Genomic DNA, 21,286 nt, shown 5'->3' on the forward strand with positions numbered 1-21,286 from the left:
TAAGTGACTACGACATTGTTAGGATTATAACCTATCGTCAGTATGAAAGAAATTAAAAGTGGTTCATATATTCATCAGTATAAAAGCGGCACATGTATTTTATTTTATCCTTATATTTCTCATCATGCTGGGTACAATATAATTGAGTTGTTGCATGCAAAAAGAACTTAGAATATTACTTAATACAAAATATCAGTAAAATATTTCAACCCCACTATTTGTAGTTAACAAAACATTTATTTAATTCTTTTGACCAAAGGTTTGTAAATTATACAAATCATTGTTTTTACGTTCGTAGTAACATGGTAAACCATTGTCGGTCACTTGTGTCAATTTATATTTACACTGACTACATTGCTGTTGTATTTGAACCTTTGGACAAAGAAATAAGAGGTTACAAGTTTTTTGTTTATGATACGCCAGAATGTTATCAATGAACTATCAAACGCTAGACTTCACTTCATATTACTGTAATTGAAGGAACGTACGGTTAAATACAACAGAAATAAATCCAACACTTTGTCAGGTTCGTGTTGTGGTAGTTTCCAATTCCCTATCAGTTTTGATTGCAAAGTGCTGATTTATTCAACAAAATATGACGCACCAACTTTTGTTAACATGAAAGGTAACCATTGCAATAATGACAGTCCATAAGTTATTTCAACAGCAAGTCTTTACAATTTTTTTGTTTTTTGAAGTTCACAAACAAAGACAAATGATGGTTAAATCGTCCAAAAGACATGCAAGACAGCTCGGCCGGTATGCTTTTAATATGCTTGCGATGTTTCAATTTTTCATAATAATTTCGTTCAGTAAAACAGTGAGCGTGACGAACATACAAATATCGTTATAGGAAGATTACTATAGTAAGTGTTTTATGTCAGTGATTCGGTCAACATATAGTGAATAACAAGTCTCATATATGTATCGTAATTGACTTACAAAAACACGCATCTGTTACTTATAATATAGGAAACCTCAGTTCAGACAATCAGGACTTTTTAAAAGGCTTCTGATGTCTATGAGTTGAGGTATAGGGGCCTTTTACTAGTATATCCAGGAAGCATTTAATTTCCAAGCCTTCATTTCATCAAGTATACATTTGATTTTGTTTGTCCTGTCTATCCGATAAAAACACCATGGAAGACACAATAAAATATAAATTGAAGCAAGATCATAGAGCACCTTTATATAAATATAATATCTTACACGAATAAATCACCATGTAATATTCTATCTTATATGATTAAAGATTGTCACAGTTGAGATAAAATCGAAAGTCGAAATGAAATGTCATTTTGTATCCCATTTTATTTCGTCATCTGATGATGGTATTGAAAAAAAGAAAAAAACAACGCAGAAACTCTAAAATCAGTTCTTCTCGTTGTATTTTACTAATTTAAACTGGGTTGATTTAAATAACTTGCGTGTCTCTCATGGGTAAACAATAACGAAATACTCAGCCTTATCGTCATGTTATATAACTTTGTTCACTACAAATTATAATACGAGACGATTTGAGACAAACACACATCACCTCCGTAGTCTCCTGTTTTTCTCAAATGCGACAGGAAGTGGGTTCAAACCACAGTGGAATCAAACCAAAGACTTTAAAATCAATCGGTACTTGCTGTGGCTCCGCTAATCACACCGCGGCTTTAAGAAATAAGATCAAATACTAGTCTGCAAATATGCATATAAACGAGTCTTAGGAGTATGACAAGACTTCCTACTGACTGTCAACTTATGAATTAACACGATTCAAATCTAACTCAGGCGGTCGTGGTCCATATGCTGTCAATTCCAGACGTTATGCGATTGAGCTGCTAACTTTACATACTATTCATCTTGTTACGTTTTATAAATGATTCATTCAGAATATATTCGAAGTAGAAAATCAGAATTTTTATTAAAAAATGAAATGGTCATAACCAGCTTATTTTTTTCTCCTAGAAAGAATAGTTACAGTGAACAATAAGCTATTGTTTTATATATTTGTCATGTTAAAGGCTTTACATAAACATTATAACATCATGTTCAACCTTCTTATTAGAATCTATTCAGAATAAATGAAAATATGGTTATAGACACTACAAAAGTGATGGATAATCTGTAATCAGGATAATCTGATTTTTTTTGTTTCATCCTAATATGCTCAATTCTCTGATGTCCTCTTTGATACATCATCATTATTTGTTTTCCTTGAATTTAAATTGAAGAAAAATATATATTAAAAAAGCTTAATGTTACAAATATTTGAGCTGGTAGTAATCATTGACGTTCTAAATCAGAATAAATCGCATTCAAAATTTTAACATTATATCTGGATTAGTTTTTGACACCAATGAGATTAGTGGTCAAAAAGTAGTCAACGTCACACGTTATGCTATTGAGCTTCAAACTTTACATTATGCTTATCAATTAAATCTTGTTAACAGTAAGTGTAATGATCAATAAAACCTTTGAAATAAAACACGAAACTCTGTATCCAATAACATGAAAAAAGTAAATCCATTGTTGAACCTTAGTAACTGGCTTTCGAAACATTATTATGTCGAGGATAATAGTAGATGTAGTGTTCATCTGTGCTATGTACACACATTTTTTGCTTAGTAATGCATATAGTATTTCTTTTAACTGTAATTTCAATAATAATTTTTTATTTAGTCCATTTTTAAATATCCTATACATTAAGTTTATAAAATACATGATCATTAAAGGTTGACTTAAATACCAATGTCAATAACGGAAAAGTGATCTTCAAAGGTGATTTGTTTCTTTTTTAGTACATTCATTGTATTTTTTGACATTGTATTGCCATACAAAACGTAATGTTGAATACGTAACTTAGACTGCCACTCAAAACACTAAAAAATGGGGAGTATACACGTGTACATATTCATATGTATATGACTTTCAACATCAGACATTTTTCTAATCAGAGTTAACAAAAATATTTAAAATGTGTCGGATCTAAAATAGGTATAATCAAAGTAGGAACAGACTATCACTGATCTCAATTTTTTTTTTCTTTTTTAAGGTTATAGAACTATATAAAAGTGTGTTCGCCCAGTACAGATTATCGTTATAGTTTTTATCCTAGATTTATTAATTTAAGTTTAGTTTACGCGTTTTAGGTTGTGCACTTGTGAAAGTTTTTTATCTGTTCGAAGCTTAATTTATCTTTTTGCAGTGTGATTTTCCTTTTGTTGTCTTACATTATATTCAGTCTTTAACTAGACTATTTGTAATGATCTGTAGTTGCGTCTCAAAAAATGAAAAACATTTTACTACCCGATTATCCAAACTGGTTCCTATCAATTAAGTAAATTCACTAAAGCTTGAAAACAATATGACTACTTACATTGACACACACACAATGTTTACCATTATCAAATTATATGGTTTCGAAATAATGACAAACCAACTTTCGTTACATGGTTGTATACCAAGTTTTATATCAGTTTGGTTAAATACATTAATTAATTTGTATTATTCTTAAATTTTCGGATTACTGTTCCTTATCCACAGTTTCGCTGTTCAGTTTTGAAAACTCACTAGCACACTATCAACTATCAGGACCATCAGTTATTCAAATGTTTCACGAGAACCGAACTTTTGTAGAATTAAGTAAACGAAAGTGTATGAATACAATTCTTCTTTTTTCAACAAGTTTATACATATCAACAAAGGATTTGTACTTGCAGTTCATTAAACATATTACGTTCTTACCATCAGCCTTTGCAATCTATACATTAAGCATAGGTCCCAAGACAATTAGCACATTGTAATGTTGGTTGAATATATTTGCCATCATATTTCAGGTAAATGCATGTTTATTAAATGATAAGAAATACATCATTGCTTTTTCCGGAGAATGTGTTCATACTTCAAACACAATACGTTAAATTACAATAAAACAAAACAAACAAAAAAACAATATACGTCAAATCAATACGTTATTGATAAAAAAAAGAATAAACAAATAGCATAGCAGTACGTTTATAATTACAAACGTATCATATGTACTTATATTCGACTCATTGTTCCCTAAACTTGAAAGTGTTTATATTGGAACCAGTAAAGTGAAAGTTTGTATAAAACCTTTCACAATGTTATGTGTACATGTAGTTAAAGATACAGTGCAACATAGGTAAACAGTTAATTATCTGCGTCCATATCGCCAGTCACTAGTCTGTCCGTAATTAGTATACATATATTATATTTGACAGCATATCATCTCCGTTCTATATCCTGTCTATGTAAGATTATATTTCATTTATTTCTAATTAGATTTTTTCAGAATAAACATAGCAACCAGTTAAATTTAAATGAAAAATATTGAACCCATTTGATAATATTATTGTTGCCAAAACTACGCTTAATTTCTTGATCCCTTATCATCAATTATAAGCACACACTTGCTTGCTTCAATCATAAAACAAGTGCAATAACTAAAAATATGCATGGATACTGGAGAACAACATGTATTGCATGAATATTCTGATCTTGTTTGGAAAATGGAAACAACAATTAATATGTATATCTAGACCAATTATGTAGTTATGACACATATGGTAAAATGTGCTGTCAATATTAATATAATGGAAGTAAACAAATAAATTATAATGCTTCCCTCTTTTTCAGAGATTGTAAAATAACAAGATTACCGCACTCCAAGAAAAGTTCGTTTTTCAAATGGCAAAATTAAAATCTACAACACATACACTGTCATATTCCTGGCTGTGTTCAGGTATGTCCTTGTGTAAAAAATAGTGAATTTAACATGGACCTACAGCTAGCCAAACATCTAACTTGTATGCCAGTAACTAGAATTTGATCATATTGACAATAATGTGAGAATAAAACAAACATAGCTAATTGTCAGAAATAAGGGTATAGCAGTCAACATCGTCTTGAGAGACGAAAGATACAAGAAAGGATATACAAAGTGACAAGTTAAAAATAAACATCGCCATGGCTTAAAAGAAAAAAACAACAACATACAAACAATAATAATTAAAATACAACATAGAAAACTAAAGACTGGCAACACGAACCCCACCAAAAACTGTGGTTGATTTCAGTTGCTCTGAAAGGGTAAGCAGATCCTGCTCCACATCTGACATACGTCGTGTTAATCATTTTTAAAAGTATAAACCCGGTAAGAAGTCTGTGTCCGTATGTCTCATGCGGGAAAACGAGACGGGATTTTATTTACGACATAAGGAACATATCTTTTATCATCTGTATAATAGGGACGAAATATACCAAAGGGACAGTCAAACTCATAAATCTAAAACAAACTGACAACGCCATGGCTAAAAATGAAAAACACAAACAGAAAAAAAATAGTACGCATGACACATCTTAGAAAACTAAAGAATAAACAACACGAACTCTACCAAAAACTAGGGGTGATCTCAGGTGCTCCGGAAAGGTAAGCACCCGTCGTGTTGCTTATGTGATTACACATCCGGTAAATAGTATAAATTGGTAGGTCACATTCATGAAAGGGAAGGGGATTGAAGTTACGACGTAAGGAACATATCCAATATCATTTGTGAAACGGTTATTCCATAACGGTCAACCTACTCGTAATGGCGTAGGTAAAACTTACGAAGGGGTGATTTTAACTTCACCATTTGGAACTCTTGGTTTAATAGCTTCCTAGTAAGCAGCAACCCTCTATCAAGACAATCATGATAGGAAATGCAAGCACGGGAATGTCGTATCAATTGGGAGATATATACACCGTATGCAGGTGCTGCTGGAATGTTGCTACTTAGAAATGAAAAGTTCACAATTGGAAAGCTGAAATCATCTCTTTTGTCGTACAGTTTTGTTTTCAACCGACCCTCATTGTCAATGTCTAGATGTAAGTCAAGATATGAAGCCGACTTGACTGTATCTGTAGTATCCTTTATCTCTAGTTCGATGGGATAGATATGTTCTACATAGTCACCAAATTTTGAATTGTTTAGTGAAAAAACATCATCTTTATAGCGGAAAGTAGAGTTAAATGATATTGCTAACTTCTTATCTTTCTTCCTAAGAAGTTCCTGCATGCAGTCCGCCTCATAGTAATAAAGAAACAAGTCGAGGTGCACATTTTGTTTCCATTGGAATGCCGACAGTCTGTTGAATAACACGTCCTCCGAACGTAACAAATATGTTGTCAATCAAGAAATCAAGCATCTTGATAATATCAGTTTCAGTTATTTTTTTGTTAGAATCAGAGTGATTTTTTACAAGGTAGGATGTATCCCTCCCTTAAACAAGATACTTGTATCTTCGTTCGCCATTCTTTTTTATGAAGCAAAGTAATACCAACTCTTTCAATTTGTCTTTAAGTTTGGAATGTGGAATACTAGTATAAAGAGTAGAAAAGTCAAATGTTTTAATACTGTTACAAGATGAAAGAGAGTTTGTTTGTATGTACTCTAAAAGATCTTTGGAATTTTTAAGTATCCACATCTGATTCACGCCACCTCTAGAATAGGCAGTTTCACAATAACTTTGATGCCCGTCTTTGATTGCTGATCAGATAGATGTTAATAATTTAGAAAGAGGTTTCGTGGAGCACTTGGACGAGCCAGCAATATACCGTTGTTTGTAAGGACACTTATGTAGTTTAGTTATCCAATACAGTGATGGAAGATCCAGTTCTTCATCTTTGATTGAAATTCCAAAGGAACAAAGAACATACCTATGATTATCCAGGATTTCCTCTTTTGTAAGCATATATTCCATATAACGGTCAATCAACTGGGATTGCATCCGTAAAACTTACAAAGGACGATTTCAAATTCGCCTGTTGGTTCTTTTGGTATAATAGCTTCCGTATGAGCAACTACCCTCTATCAAGGACAACACCACGGGAAATTTAAGCCCTAGAATATCGTGTCAACTGGGAGATTTATGCTCTGTATGTAGGAGCTGGTAGAATGTTGCCACTAGAAAGATAACAATTTGGAATCTGAAACTATCTCTTGTGTCGTAAAGTTGTGTTTTCAACCGACACTCATTGTCAATTTCTAGATGCAAGTCAGGATATGAGGCAGACTTACTGTATATATTGTAACCTTCAACTCAATTTTGATGGTATAGATGCGTTCGTTAGAGTTGTCAAATTTTGAATTATTTAATGAGTGAACATCATCTTTATAGTAGAAAATAAAATTTGATAAACTGCTAAATTTTTTTTTTTTTTGTTTTGTTTCGTACGATCACTTATGAAGTCAGTCTCATATGAATAAAGGAACAAGTCAGTAGGAAGCAGAGCACCAATTGGAAAGCCGATTGTTGGTTGAAAAAAACGTCCTCCAAACGTAGAAAATATGTCGTCAATCCTGGGGTCGTCAATCAAGTAGTCCTGCATTTTGAAGTTGCCAGTTTCAGAAAATTTCTTTTTTTAATCCGAGTGGAGTTATTTTAGTAGGATTTAGTGCAAAAGATTTTGTCCTATTTATATCTATTCATCTCTCCTTAACATTAAGGTAATGCCTAAATAGAAATTCCAGCAACTGTTACATACCCAAACAGGCATGGCAACATTAAGCATATATGTAATTCAACATGGAAGATTATATTTGAGTGTCATGCAGGATCCACTTCTTTACTGTAAACGTAAATAATGCAAACAGCAGATTCTTCACAAATCAAAACAATGTTTAAACCAGTGTAATAAAAGCAACATGGTCATTTGGTGATCATAACTGCAGACACTTGTGTAGATTCAATTGTTAAATGAATACTGACGCTCGAGAAAAGCAACAAATCAGATACACTATTCCAAATAACTTTCATCAAAATATAACTGCATGATTGAGTGATTGTTGTCTTAAGTCCAGTCATTTTTTGAGAGTTGTTTGACTTTTACAATTTGTGAGGACATCAGAATAAAACGAATAATTGCATTAATAAGGATACACTTAGTCAACGGTTGGTTCATGTTACGATAATACAATTAAGAAAGGTAAATATATATGGTGTTATATTATATTAATTAAGAAAAAACACTGTATCGACATTGACGACCTACAAACTTGTTAACATGATCAAACGTCCGGGGTAACTGTAACCATGTACACGTTTCGCTTATGCAAGCATCAGATTATTAATGCTTAATTATGAAGATTTGTTCTAATTTTGAGAGGTAAACTCAGTTTAAATTAGAAGTTCAGTAAGTCGACATTTTTTGTGTCAGTTTGTCCTTTTCTTACCAGAAGCTTGGTAAAACAAATGAAAATGTTGACTCCTATTTATTTTTCATTAATTTGAATGTTGTTAGAATAGATACATTGATAAACGCAGGACTATCAATTAAAAACATATTTTAATATCATTATTTCACTTTATCATAATTATTGTACATTACACTACATGGAGATAGCTCTGTAAACATATGTGGACATTTTAATCACGTTATAAGATGAAAAACTGAAGCTTCTTGATAATAGAAATTAGTGTTTGTCTAACTGCTATATATCAATCAAATTTTCATCAAAGGGTCTTAGTTAATATCTTGTAAACTATTTTAAAAAATAAAACAAGACAAACTAATTCTAGTCGATGTGTTTGATAAAAACTTAGGTATTCGTTTATATAGGATATGAAAAAAAGAAGACTTATCATAATCTGAAGGAAGCACAACCATCCTAGGTAGCTTGCAATTTATGTACGTGTACATTTCCTCAGTGCTATTGTGCTATAGTACAGTTGTACATTCTTGTCTTTCAATTTTGTTTTTCGCTTTGTCTATATGCCCCTTTTGTGTTTCTTTGCTACATATTTGTTTGTTCTGCAGCGATTAAGAATCTAATAATGTTGACTGTTTTACCCCTTATTTTTAACATGTTTACCTGTTATGCCTATTTGTTATGTTCACATATCGTTGCAAATATAATGGAACCTCATGCGACTGTCATATAAATGAGAGGTTAAGCTAGCTGTAAAACCAGGTTTAATCTATCCTTTTTTCTAAATAAATAGATGCTTGTACCAAGTCAGGTATGACGGTTGATATTCATTCCTGTAATGTGTTTAATATTTTGATATTGTCATTTGACTATGGACTCTCCATTTTGAGTTTTTCTCGGAGTTCTGTATTTTTGTTATTTTACTTTTTGATACCCATAGCTATTTTTATATTTTTTCTATATATAATATTCAGATTTTATATTTATAGATTTCCCTAGGCATGACCTTCGGCTCAGGGGATATACACTCTAAATCGGAAATGTCACAGTATACCCTGTATTAGACATAAATAATATATAACGTTGCTTTAATTATAACGTTTTATTTTTATCATTTTTAATCAAGCATATGACTAGATGTAAATCAGAAAAAAAAGATGCTTAGAAGTAAAATATTTGTTTTATTTTAAAGTTGTGATATATTTGACATTAAGAAAAAATATGAAATCTGTTTGTTTAGCGAGCGAAATATTGAGTTCACTTATCTATTGTATCAATGTTGAAAACAATTCAGGTTATGTTTAAATGCAAGGTCTATAACAACTATTAATGTACATTTTAATCATATGGTTCAAATAACAGTATATCTATAGAACTACATTTAATGTTTTATGTGAAGACGTAAACAAATTATTACAACATACAAACCATGCTCAAGGAAAATATAAAAACTAAATTAAACGTCATCATCCAACAGAACGAGTAAAAATACACAATCATTTTCAATATACAAGATATATACAAAAAAAGCATTTATGAAAAAAAGATAATTATTTAGTCATTGGAAATATAATGTCTTTATCAGTAACCGCACAACTCAAAACATCAATGTAAAGATGTTACACCCATACGTTGTGGATAGATTGTACAGTTGTTCTGACTGCTTTACACTTCTTTGATGTATGTCACAAATCTGTAACGTATAAAGATACTCGTTTTATAAAATGACATCACGTATGTTGGAAATACTTCAAATTGTGTCTGTAATCTAAATTTCTACTCAACAAACCCTACAATATTTGTAATTTTATTGTTTAAACATGTTGAATTGTAATAGCAGTACCTCTAGATCTTGTTTACACATTTTTAGCACATACTTCTTTTTCAGGAAATCATTGTTTAACATAAAAAGTAGTTAAAACAGATTATTCTACACAAAAATTTAAACTGTATCACTGGCATTAAACTGATAATCGTACCTATAATTACGACGATCCCAATGGGTTCAATAAAGGTTTAGTTGATAGCACCCCCTCCTCACATTTTTTTTAATATTTCTGGACCCATCACTGAATCTAAACGAAAAGGGAACTCGAAACTGGCTGCGATCTTATAATGGATGAGGCGTGTATAGGACACGGGGAGGGATGGGAGTCACTTCTGGCGTGCTGCTGGAATTTAAAAAAAACATCTCCATTCATATATTGCCGAAGACCATACATCTGGTCCATGTTATGACTTATATATTTATACAGGAAGTAACCCACAGCCACAGTGGTAGTGGGTATATTGGGATAGTGAAGGTTAATTTTCCATTTTAATTGATTATGTTGATTGGATATATGCGATATTTGAGGCAAAACATTTGGCATTATTAAAATGTGGTATACGGAGAAATGAATTGAAAGGATTGCATTTTTGGAATATGAGATATTGGTAATACCCCCTCCCCCAACCCAACCCTAAACGCGCACACAACATTGAAACTATGAAAGAAATTATAATATTTATTTACCACAATAACTGACTCATATCTTTAACAGGTACAAGTATATGTTTAAAGGTTATGCATGTTGTTGTCAGTTATAAATCGAGAGTATATAAGTAAATTTGTCCTAGATATTAACCTGTAAATTGCTTCATTTATTTTTATTTTGCCTTAATGTCATCGTTTAATTGAACATTGCCGTTTAACACACAAAATAACATTGAAAAGCTGTTTATTCTGACACATTTATTATTGTTCAGTTACTATTATCTGAAAAAGAATTTACGATTATAAAAAAGCAAAATGCCATCAAATAACGATTATCAACCCGAATTTTTTTACGGAAATTTTCTTAGCGCTTGAACAATTATAGTGCACCGTTACGATTCAAATATGACGGTAATGGTATAGAAAAACCTTGCAGCAAAGTAACTCTTGACAACCACAGGCTACATTTGAGAAAAAAAATGACTGAAAAGATTTTACCAATTTCTGCCGTCGCCATATTGTGATCGTCGTAAGTATAGGTATGATTTCCAGTTTAACACCAGTGTGAATGTCGAGTTCGTGTGATACAGTTACCGGCACTCAGGAACACACATTTTCAAAAAAACATCAAAATGTACGAAACAAGAAGTGTATTCTTATCAATTAGTTAAAACAGTATTTAATGCTTTAAAACCAGGTTGGATCCACCATTTTCTACATATAAAAATGTCTGTACCAAGTAAGAGGAACTGGATATCATAACATGGTTCAATTCAGGTTTTCTCCTGGCCATCGTATGATAGTATCCGGAAATGCCGTTTAATTTTCAATCAAAACTAAAGTAAGATATTCATTTAATCAAAAATTAATGGATATCAACCATTATACCTATTATGGTTAATTAATTTAAGTTTTCACAGCTTTTGAGCATTGTAAGCGTATTGGGTGTTATCAGCCTTTTCAGAAAGCTAGTGTTAAACCAATTAAAACTTCTAGATACGTTAGATCTCCCGTCTTTTATGATTCAGTGCATAATTAATGACTTATGTTGAAGGACGCCAAACACTGTGAAGAGACTATCTTATACAATGCCAACATGCATGTACATGTTTTGAAAATAATTTATGACCGTGTTAAGAATTACATTTATTAATGCAGATATAGATATATTTTTGTTTTGTTTACATTAACTCTGCGATAAATATACAAGATATATTGATACATCACTGGAAGCAACACATCGTCAAGTGATGGCTTTATTTACGGTAACTATAGTCTGTATATTATATTAATTGAGTCGTAGTCATCATTCAATATTTGATTCTCAATTAAACATGCGAAAGTAAATCGCAAATTTAATTACTCTTCGTATTATTGAACATTCACCTGACCTTGCTAGAAAAGTTATTTTTGAAATGGCTAACTCTGTATTTGGTGATTTTTTTACAAACGAACAATAACATCTAAATTATATAATAATATTATCTTTTTTTTTCATTTGATGCAAAACATGTGCGTTGCATTTTGAATGGCACTTACCCACTGCACTTGCCGCACCCATAGAACCTAAAAATAAAAGAAATTATGGACATTAAAACAAGCTTTTTCTTGCAAATTAAATGTATATCAAGATAAGTAGATTCTGACCAGTTTAATGTTATGACGTGTGCATAAATTTAAACAAAATATGTTAATGAAACAAAACAATATGACACATTTGTAGACCACAGAGTTAATATGTGCCCATCTCTTTAGTTACATTGTGTAGATTAGTATTCGACAAAAAGGCGATTGTAGTTTTCAAAATCATATGTTAGTTGAACAATAAGCTATCTGTTTATTTCGCTGTATGTATTATAGGTTCAAGCTATGTTTTCAGTCGTGCAGTCCTTGGCAGGAAAGAATAAACCATGTGCTTGTTAACATAGAAAAATATAATGTTATTACAAATTTTAGAATCGAATTTTTCCTTATTTGTCTCAAACATATAGACAATTTTTCTAAATGGTTTAAAAATAATTATTAGAAATGAAAACAAATGTAAATAAGAAAATTTGTTCATATGATTAAATCATTTAATCAACAGTAATTTATACTATTCGTATCGTTGCAAAAAGAAATTGCTTAGCATGCATTTTTCACCTCTGACTACGAACATTTAAGAATTATTAAGACTCTAGCGGATTGTGTATACAGCACTTATCAGGAAAAGGTAATTATTTTACAATGTTGATGCACAACAATCTCCATTTCATGAAATTCCGTTTTTGTTAACGTGTCTGCTTGCATGTTATAATTTTCGATTTAAAAAGATTTTAGGTATTTTAAACGTTCAAATTGTGTTAAACAGGTATTGCTTTGTTTCCTACAGTTCATTTGACATTTTGTATTTTTAAATACCAACTTAAACAGGACGCACATTACGGCTTTTGTATTCTTCCTTGGAGTTGGACATTTTGTGTTGCTACTGTACTTATATTGATTGTGATATTAAAAGGGGAAAATAGTATCTTTATTTAACAGCTATTCCGTGTATTGCATTGACGTTTAAATAACAAATACTTCTCTAATCAAACGTGCACTGGCTACTTACAAACTGAAAAATAAACAATTCATACATTAGTTTTTTCACCATCGTTGAGGAATTTTATAATTTTGTCTATTGCCATGTCATGAATTGCAAAATGGGTATTTAATTCTTGACATAAAAGCTTTATAGAACAATTGATCAGAATTAAATCTTCTTTTGAATAAGTTATGCTTGTTTGTCATACAAAATTAGAAAATGTCTTTAATGCACTTCAGACAATTTATATATGCAATAAAATAAATATGATGTTTTGATGAAGCAATTATTTGTATTGGCTTGAATTGTCGGCTAGAACAGTAACAGATGTGTCATGTAAAGAAAAAACATAATCAACCAATGACGTTAAACATTAAAGTTTTTGGTCTTTTGTATGCTTGACAGAGACATTTGAGACGCGTCAAATATTGTGTCAAATTTCAGTTCGTTTTGCTCGTGGTCAACGGCCGAGGAATGTATTTCTGTATTTACCCATATACAATGTACTGCCTTGCAGCTTGATTATAAGATTATGGCCATATACAGTTTATCGGAATTACATTTTCTTTTGAAATAGTAATGTTGGTGCGTGATACGGATTACGAAATGTATTTAATACCGGTGAATGTAATATTATTTCTATTTGCATTACAATATGGTATTTTGATGAATCAGTCATTTTATAACGGTTTCAACAGTGACATAAATGTATGTGTCATGTAAAGAAACCAACCTATTGAGCCATATACTGTAGACATCACAGTTGTTGCTCTTTTGTATGATTGACAAAACAGGTTTTATGATACAAATATGGTGTAAATTTTCTGTTCGTTTTGCTCATGGTCGACGGTCGATGAGTACATAATTGATGTCGTAATCTTTAAAAGGAAAATATGTGGTGATTTTTCTATTTAACAGCTATTCCGTGTATTGCATTACAGTTTAAATAATAAATACTTCTCTCAATTAAACTAGAACTGGCTACTTACAGGCTGAAAAAAATGTAACATTAAAATTTTACACCATCATTGAAATATTTTATAATGTTGTGTATAGCAATGTCATGAATTACAAAACGGGTAGTTTATTTTTGACAATAAATCGTTATAGAACAGTTGATCAGAATTTAATCTTCCATTGAGTAAGTTATGCTTGTTTGTAATAGAAAGGCCGTAAATGAACTCCAAACAATTTATATATGCAATAAAATAAATATAATGTTTTAATGAAGTAATACTTTGTGTTGGCTTAAATTGGCGACTGGAACAGCAACATATTTGTCGGGTAAAGATAAACAAAATAATCAACCAATGACAATACACATTACGTTATGTGGTATAATGTATGCTTGACGAAGACTTGTGTTATGCTTCAAATATGGTGTTCGTTTTATGTTCGATTTGATTGTGGACAACGGCCGATGAATACATGAGAAGGCTTGAGATCTTTATAGGGGGAATATATTTCTATTTGTTTATCAGAACAATTTTACAGGTATTGCCTCGCAGTTAAAGTTATAACATTATGACCATATTTTACAATTTACCGGAAATCGATTTTCTTTTGAAATAGTAATGTTGATGTGTTATTAGGATTAAAAATGTCTTAAATAGATGTCCAACAATGCATTAAAAAGTATTGTGTTTTGATGAAGCAGTCTGTTGTGTTGCCTTGACGCCTTTTTTCACCTTCATTGATGAATTTGATAATGTTGTGTATTGCCATATCATGAATTTCGAAATGTTTATTTAATGTTTGACATAACAGCTTTATAGTACAGTTTCTGTTTGTTTGTTATAAAAATTTCTTTTATGAACTTCAAATAATGTATATACATGTATGCAATAAAAACATTATGATGTTTTTCTGAGGCAATCATTTGTGCTGGCTTGAAATGCCGACTGGGACAGGGAGTTATGTGTATTATAAAGAAACACCATTATCGAACAATGAGGTTTAACATCACGATTTTTTGTTTTATGTATGCCTCACAGAGACATGTTTAATGCTTCAAATGTATTGTCCAATTTTAGTTCGTTTTGCTTGTGGTCAACAGCCGATGAGTCAAGAAGTTGGCTTGTGATCTGTTTATGTAAATTCATTTCTGTATTTAACCATATACAATTTTGAATGTATTGCCTCGCAGTTTAAGTTTGAACATAATCACCCTACTATATAGTTTTCATTATTATTTCCGTTTGAAAAAGTAATGTTGATGTGTGATACGGATTGCGAAATGTGTTAAATAAATGTCAAACTATTTGTATTTGAATAAAAAAAATACATGTATAAGTCATTTGTATTGGCTTGACGGCTTGAACAGCACCATACATGTATGTGTCATGTATCCATTAACTGTAAACATCATAGTTGTTGCAATATGTATGCTTGACAAGAAAGGTTTTATGTTTCAAGTATGGTGTCAATTTTCTATAATCCTTTTGCTCATGATCATAACCCATTGATTAAATAATAAGGATTGTAATGTTAAAAAGAATACTTGTATCTATTTAACAGCTATTCCGTGTATCACATTGCAAATTAAATTATGAATACTTCTCTGAATTGAACTTGAACTTTCTACTTAAAAAAATAGAATTATAACATTATGTGTGCACCAGCATTTATTTGGCCTATTTAACTTTTTTGGATTCGAGCGTCACTGATGAGTCTTTTGTAGACGAAACGCGCGTCTGGCGTATATACAAAATTTAGTACTGGTATCTATGATGAGTTTATTAATCCGTTTCATAATTTTAATGCAATGCTTTGTCATAAATTGCATTTGACATTTGCGCTTGTCCCTAGTTAGGAGCCTCTGGCCTTTGTTGGTCTTGTATGTTTTTAATTTTAATACATCTATATGTTTCGGAGTTAAGTCTGACGTCCATTTCACTGAACGTGTACACATGTTTTATTTAGGGCTCAGCTGAGTACCACCTCCGGGTGTGGAATATTCTCGCTTCATTGAAGAGCTATTGGCGGCTTTCGGCCGTTATCTGCTCTTTGGTCGGGTTGTTGGCTCCTTGAGATATTCTCCATTTCTATTCTCAATTTAATTCAATCTTTATAGACATGGTAGAAGTGTTTTAGATATGAATGTTATTGCATCAGTAATGCTGGCGTTTACAAAAAGATTTGTTTAATGTTATATTGACCTCTAAACTATTTCAAACTTTATGCAATAAAAAGATTTGATTTGTTAACTCTACAACTGGAACAGAGACATGGGTGTCGTGTAGTGAGAAAAAAACATTTTAAATCACGTAAATTTTCAGTTCATATAGTAAGATGCAAATGTAAAAGTGAGGCTTGTATGAATAGAACACAGATGTTTCTCAATTTTTTTTAAGAAGAATGAAATATAATATACATGGTATATGCAAAAAGATATCTGAATACTTACCGGGGGTTGACTGGTTTAAGTTCCTCACGCCTTAAACGATAATTTATACAATAATTTTTTTTTTTATTACACCTGAACGATATGACATATTCAGGAAAACAATTTCAAAAATCTGTATACTACTCGTTGTCTTATCATCGCGTTTTTTGCATATTTTTGTACTTCTGTCTTAATACTTCTTGAATCATGTCATGTATCTTTTTTTTTAATACGTTAAAAAAAGAAATAAAAAATATTACAATTAATAATAACTGAGAGATTGCAAAATAAAACATAGTTAACATTTCATAAATTGCTCATATCCGACGCACGTTTTTATAATCTATATTCTAGAAAACTGACACCAAAATCTGAAAGCTTAGGTTGGATTCACTTTTCAATACTTGAAGAGTAATATGTTCGAAATTTATACAAACAGTTTAGACCAATGCGTCTTATGTCTATTTTGCAGTTAGTGTATATATGTAGTTCCATATATTTATTCTTTATTTTGTCCGGAAATTCTGACATGTATCTTAGACCGAATGTCAATAACCATTAACCAACGGCTGCAGCTGGTGATGCCCCAGAAGATTAAAAATTAACCAAACAAGGAATATAACAAATGCTAGAAATAAAAAAAGATAATTAACGTATTTCCTGAGTCCGAGACGTTTCCTCGATTTTCTGTCTTAGAAATTCAGAATAATCATGCTGTCATAGCAACTTCATTTCAAATCGAGACTTATAATTTTCACAACGTCGATACTGAATTTCGTGAAGCAATTAAAGAAGACAACGTCAATGTAAACTACCTTTTAAAATGAATACTTTCAAAACAGTTCAGCATTTTAAATCTTCATAGATATGTCTCTTATATACCTTCCCAATTGTACAAGAATGAATTGGATTCTTAAATTTAATGTTCCATTCATGTCTTCTACAATCGTACATTTTAAGTAGCAAAAATTATCCGTTTATTGATATACAGGATTTAGTAAGTATGCATGTCCAACAGTAAAGCAATGCAATGTACAATATCTAGTCATTTAGAAAACAAAGATGGATGAACGAATGAAAGGATATATTATTATCTGTGCATTTTAAGGAAGAATTGACATAGAAACATTATTTCAAATCTTACTCTTTTCGATTTTACAATAACTTTAATAAGACGACCATTGTCGGCTTTTCCCGATTCGGTTTAAACCCCACCCCTTTTTTCACTTTTCTAATAAAATAAGAAAAAAAGACTGACATGCAAAAATTGCATCCAGTTTTCTATTTTTTTCTGCATCGTGCCATATTTTGACTTGCAAACAAATCTCTAGGGTGAAAAAAAAACGTAAATATCAATCTTTCAGAAAATGTTACACGTAAATCCTCTCTTGTATAAATAAACAGTTTTTAAATTGAAAAAAAATATTGCAAAAAACAGCAATAAAACCGGCCCAAAGTTCAAAATACAAACAAATTTTTTTTCTTAAAAACGTCGATTTAAAAATTATTCGCTTGATTGGTGTATTAACGGAACAATACTACGTCGATCTAAGTTAAATAATGACTACTGTTATATATTACATTATACTTTATTGTCTATTGTGAATGTTTTGTTTATTTTCTCATGCATGCTAATCATTTGTAACTTGAACAAATAGCTGTTTTTTTGTTATTTTGTATGTTTTTATTTTGTACGAATAATAATCAAAAGTACTTACCCACACCCAGAACATCTGTATAAGTGTCCATGGCGTTGCTCCTCTTTTTCTAAGACTGGTACAACATTGCTATAAAACAGTATTTCTTTATTTTTTGTTTAAATGTTGCATGACCATTTATACTAATTGCCTTTGCAAATATGTTTCTCCTGACATTCTTTGTTTCCGTGTAAAATTACTTTGTACATTCTATTTTTTTTTAACATGTCAAATATTTAGTATTAAAGATATGTGTTACTCAAGTTAAGATCCACACAATTATGTACGAAACAAACTGTGTATGTCATTTGCCAATGCAAAAAATTATTATGATTACAACAAAATATAATGAAATACGAAAATATTATAGTTTCATTATATGTCTCATCATTTTACATTATACTTGCGCTTACAAGTAAATATAACCTGTACATTTGGAAATATGAAATATTCCTTCAATAGTGAATTTTGATGCAAAATTAATCATACCCTTGTTAAAAATATATTTTGTGTAATTCATCAATGCAAATAATAGAATTACGTGTACTATAAATGCAAATAATGTTATGATTAACATGACCAATGCAGTGTATATCATATGTTTTGTGATACTTAAATCTTTCTGTCGATATAGTTTAACATATGATTTAAGAATTGTTCATATATTCTGCAATTGTCTTTCCGGGACCTTTTAAAATGTACACCTGACTATGCGCTATAGGTTTTGCTCATTGTTGAACACATCACGGTGTCATTTTGTCTTTTACGGAAAGTTGTCACACATGCATACATCCCACCACTACGTATGCTTATAAATTATACATGATTAAAGATGTTATCAAAGTAAAAAGTATAATGATTACATGTGAGTTACGAACGTATTGGAAATACAAATCTTGTATTAAACAACTGTGTCTAATATGACGTCTTTATATACATTTTTTTCTCTTAAACTACAAGCTTCAATACAAAAGTACGGAAATCATTGGAAACGCAATATTTATTTTCTACCTCTAGTGAGTAATGGGCGTAGCTAGATTATGTACCTATTTTGTGAATCAAATGTTAATTCAAGTAATATCGTCCGATACGTTCGGGTATATGCATGAGAAGTGAAAGCAATCTATATTGTTTTATGGACAGTATTATTTCTTCCTTTCGTCGCTTCGTTAATCGAAAGAAACACTGTCCATGTCAGCGGTTATTTATAGTTCAATTTACTTTTTTTTAAATCTTGACCTGTAGTATGTGTATTTGTCAATCATTTGTTGCTATATATTAACTGTCAACATACGTTTTCCTCTAAATTTTACAGATTTGCCTGATTCTATAGACAACTGCATCAGTTCAGAAGACAATGCATGTTTCTATATTTACCTTATAGTGTATGTACCTATCAGTTGTCTGATGTCATCTTCAGCTACAGACTTCCTTTTGAAGGATATATTGGGAAACTCTGGAAGTGAATTCAGAGTGAGTTTGCTAATTTCTTCTTTCAGATTATTGATCTTTTGTACCAAACTGTCATCCTGTCGTGTCTTATCTAGTTGATTTCTCTTTCTGTCTAAGGCCTGTCCGGCAAAAAGCACGGATTTAGCATCAGACAACATATTCATCAACTTGTCTTTCTCCTTCTTGGATTGTTCTTTCACTACGGTAATCATCTGTGCTACGGCTTTATCAACCATACGTTTAATCATACTGCCTTCGTCAGTTATGGCTTTAATAACGGATTCAACAGAATTATCAAACGACTTCAAGCTTTCTTCAATCTTCTTTATATTTTGATTTGCCTCGTTTGTTTTGCCACGAATTTTTGTTTCATTTTCCCTTTGTAAGTTCGCGACTGCATCGACAAATTTTGAAAATGTATGCCCTTTGTGATTTCCTGTCACACAACTGGGACATGCCGGTACATTGCATGTATTACACAATAAAGTTAATTCTTCTTTGTGTTCACTACATTTAGATTTACCTTCCGGGATCAGGTCGGACGCTTTCTGAAACTGGTGGTTTCTGGATAACTTCTGCCTATTATGTAGCAACTTGCAATTTTCACAATAGTATTCCTCACAGTCTATGCAGTATTGTGATCCAGGGGCACTCACGCAAACCTCGCATGTTTTAGACGCAGCTTGAGCCATTGTGTACTCAATCAAAATCACAGGTAAACAGGTGATAGTATCACATGACAGTAAATTCTAAATTTAAATCAAGAACGATAACTAGTGTATGTAAATGATTGAAGAGATTGTATTTGAAAATTCAAACATTGTGTCTTGTTTTTTTTTTAAATAACTTAAATTTACAATAAATTCATGTATAATATCAACGTACATTTAGTTATTGAACGTGTAATATGAGCATACCAACTTATCAACCGTTTAAATAGTCGAAGTGAGTATTATACATGTACATGATATTACCTGTTATTTACCAGATTATGTATTTAAATGTAAAAAATTGTACTAGATAACATCATTTATATTGGTTAGCATGTGTATAGTTTCCACCAAAAGATGAACGAATAAGATAAGATATTATATTGAAAATAATGAATGATTTTTAAATCGCTATTAAAATGTTAAGACGATATATCAAATGTTTATTATTAGTAAAAAAAAAAATAAAGCATAGCTTTTCAGAGGTGTATTCAAAGTTTAAACTATTTTTATACTATAAATGTGATATATAATATATACATGTATCTTTAATTAACTCTGTATTATTTTCAATAATTAAATTGATTTTCACATACACATACTTCTAAAAAATACAATAAAACATCACATTACGAACAAAACATATGTCAGATCACTAAATAGATGTGTTGTAAAACAAGATACGATTGAGGCTTCATTAATGAAAAGAGGTGTGGTAAGGATAAGAATGTATGTGATGTTGCAATGGCTAACATAATTCATGGTTTGTACAACCGTTGTTGTTCAGAAAATGCGTTTT

The 21,286-nt window shown here is 31.0% G+C and overlaps 1 protein-coding gene across 1 annotated transcript; it reads right to left on the reverse strand.

The window, feature by feature from the left end:
- Window positions 1-18,342: 18,342 nt before the first annotated feature.
- Window positions 18,343-20,492, reverse strand: LOC134689964 (E3 ubiquitin-protein ligase TRIM71-like). Its single transcript, XM_063549932.1, has 2 exons — window positions 19,703-20,492; window positions 18,343-18,415 (listed from the first exon to the last, which is right to left on the reverse strand). Exons 1-2 carry the CDS (start codon window positions 20,467-20,469, stop codon window positions 18,343-18,345), a joined length of 840 nt encoding a protein of 279 aa, XP_063406002.1. The 5' UTR covers window positions 20,470-20,492.
- Window positions 20,493-21,286: the final 794 nt, after the last annotated feature.

Source organism: Mytilus trossulus, chromosome 11 (genome assembly GCF_036588685.1).
Source record: "Mytilus trossulus isolate FHL-02 chromosome 11, PNRI_Mtr1.1.1.hap1, whole genome shotgun sequence".
Taxonomy (NCBI): Eukaryota; Metazoa; Mollusca; class Bivalvia; order Mytilida; family Mytilidae; genus Mytilus; species Mytilus trossulus.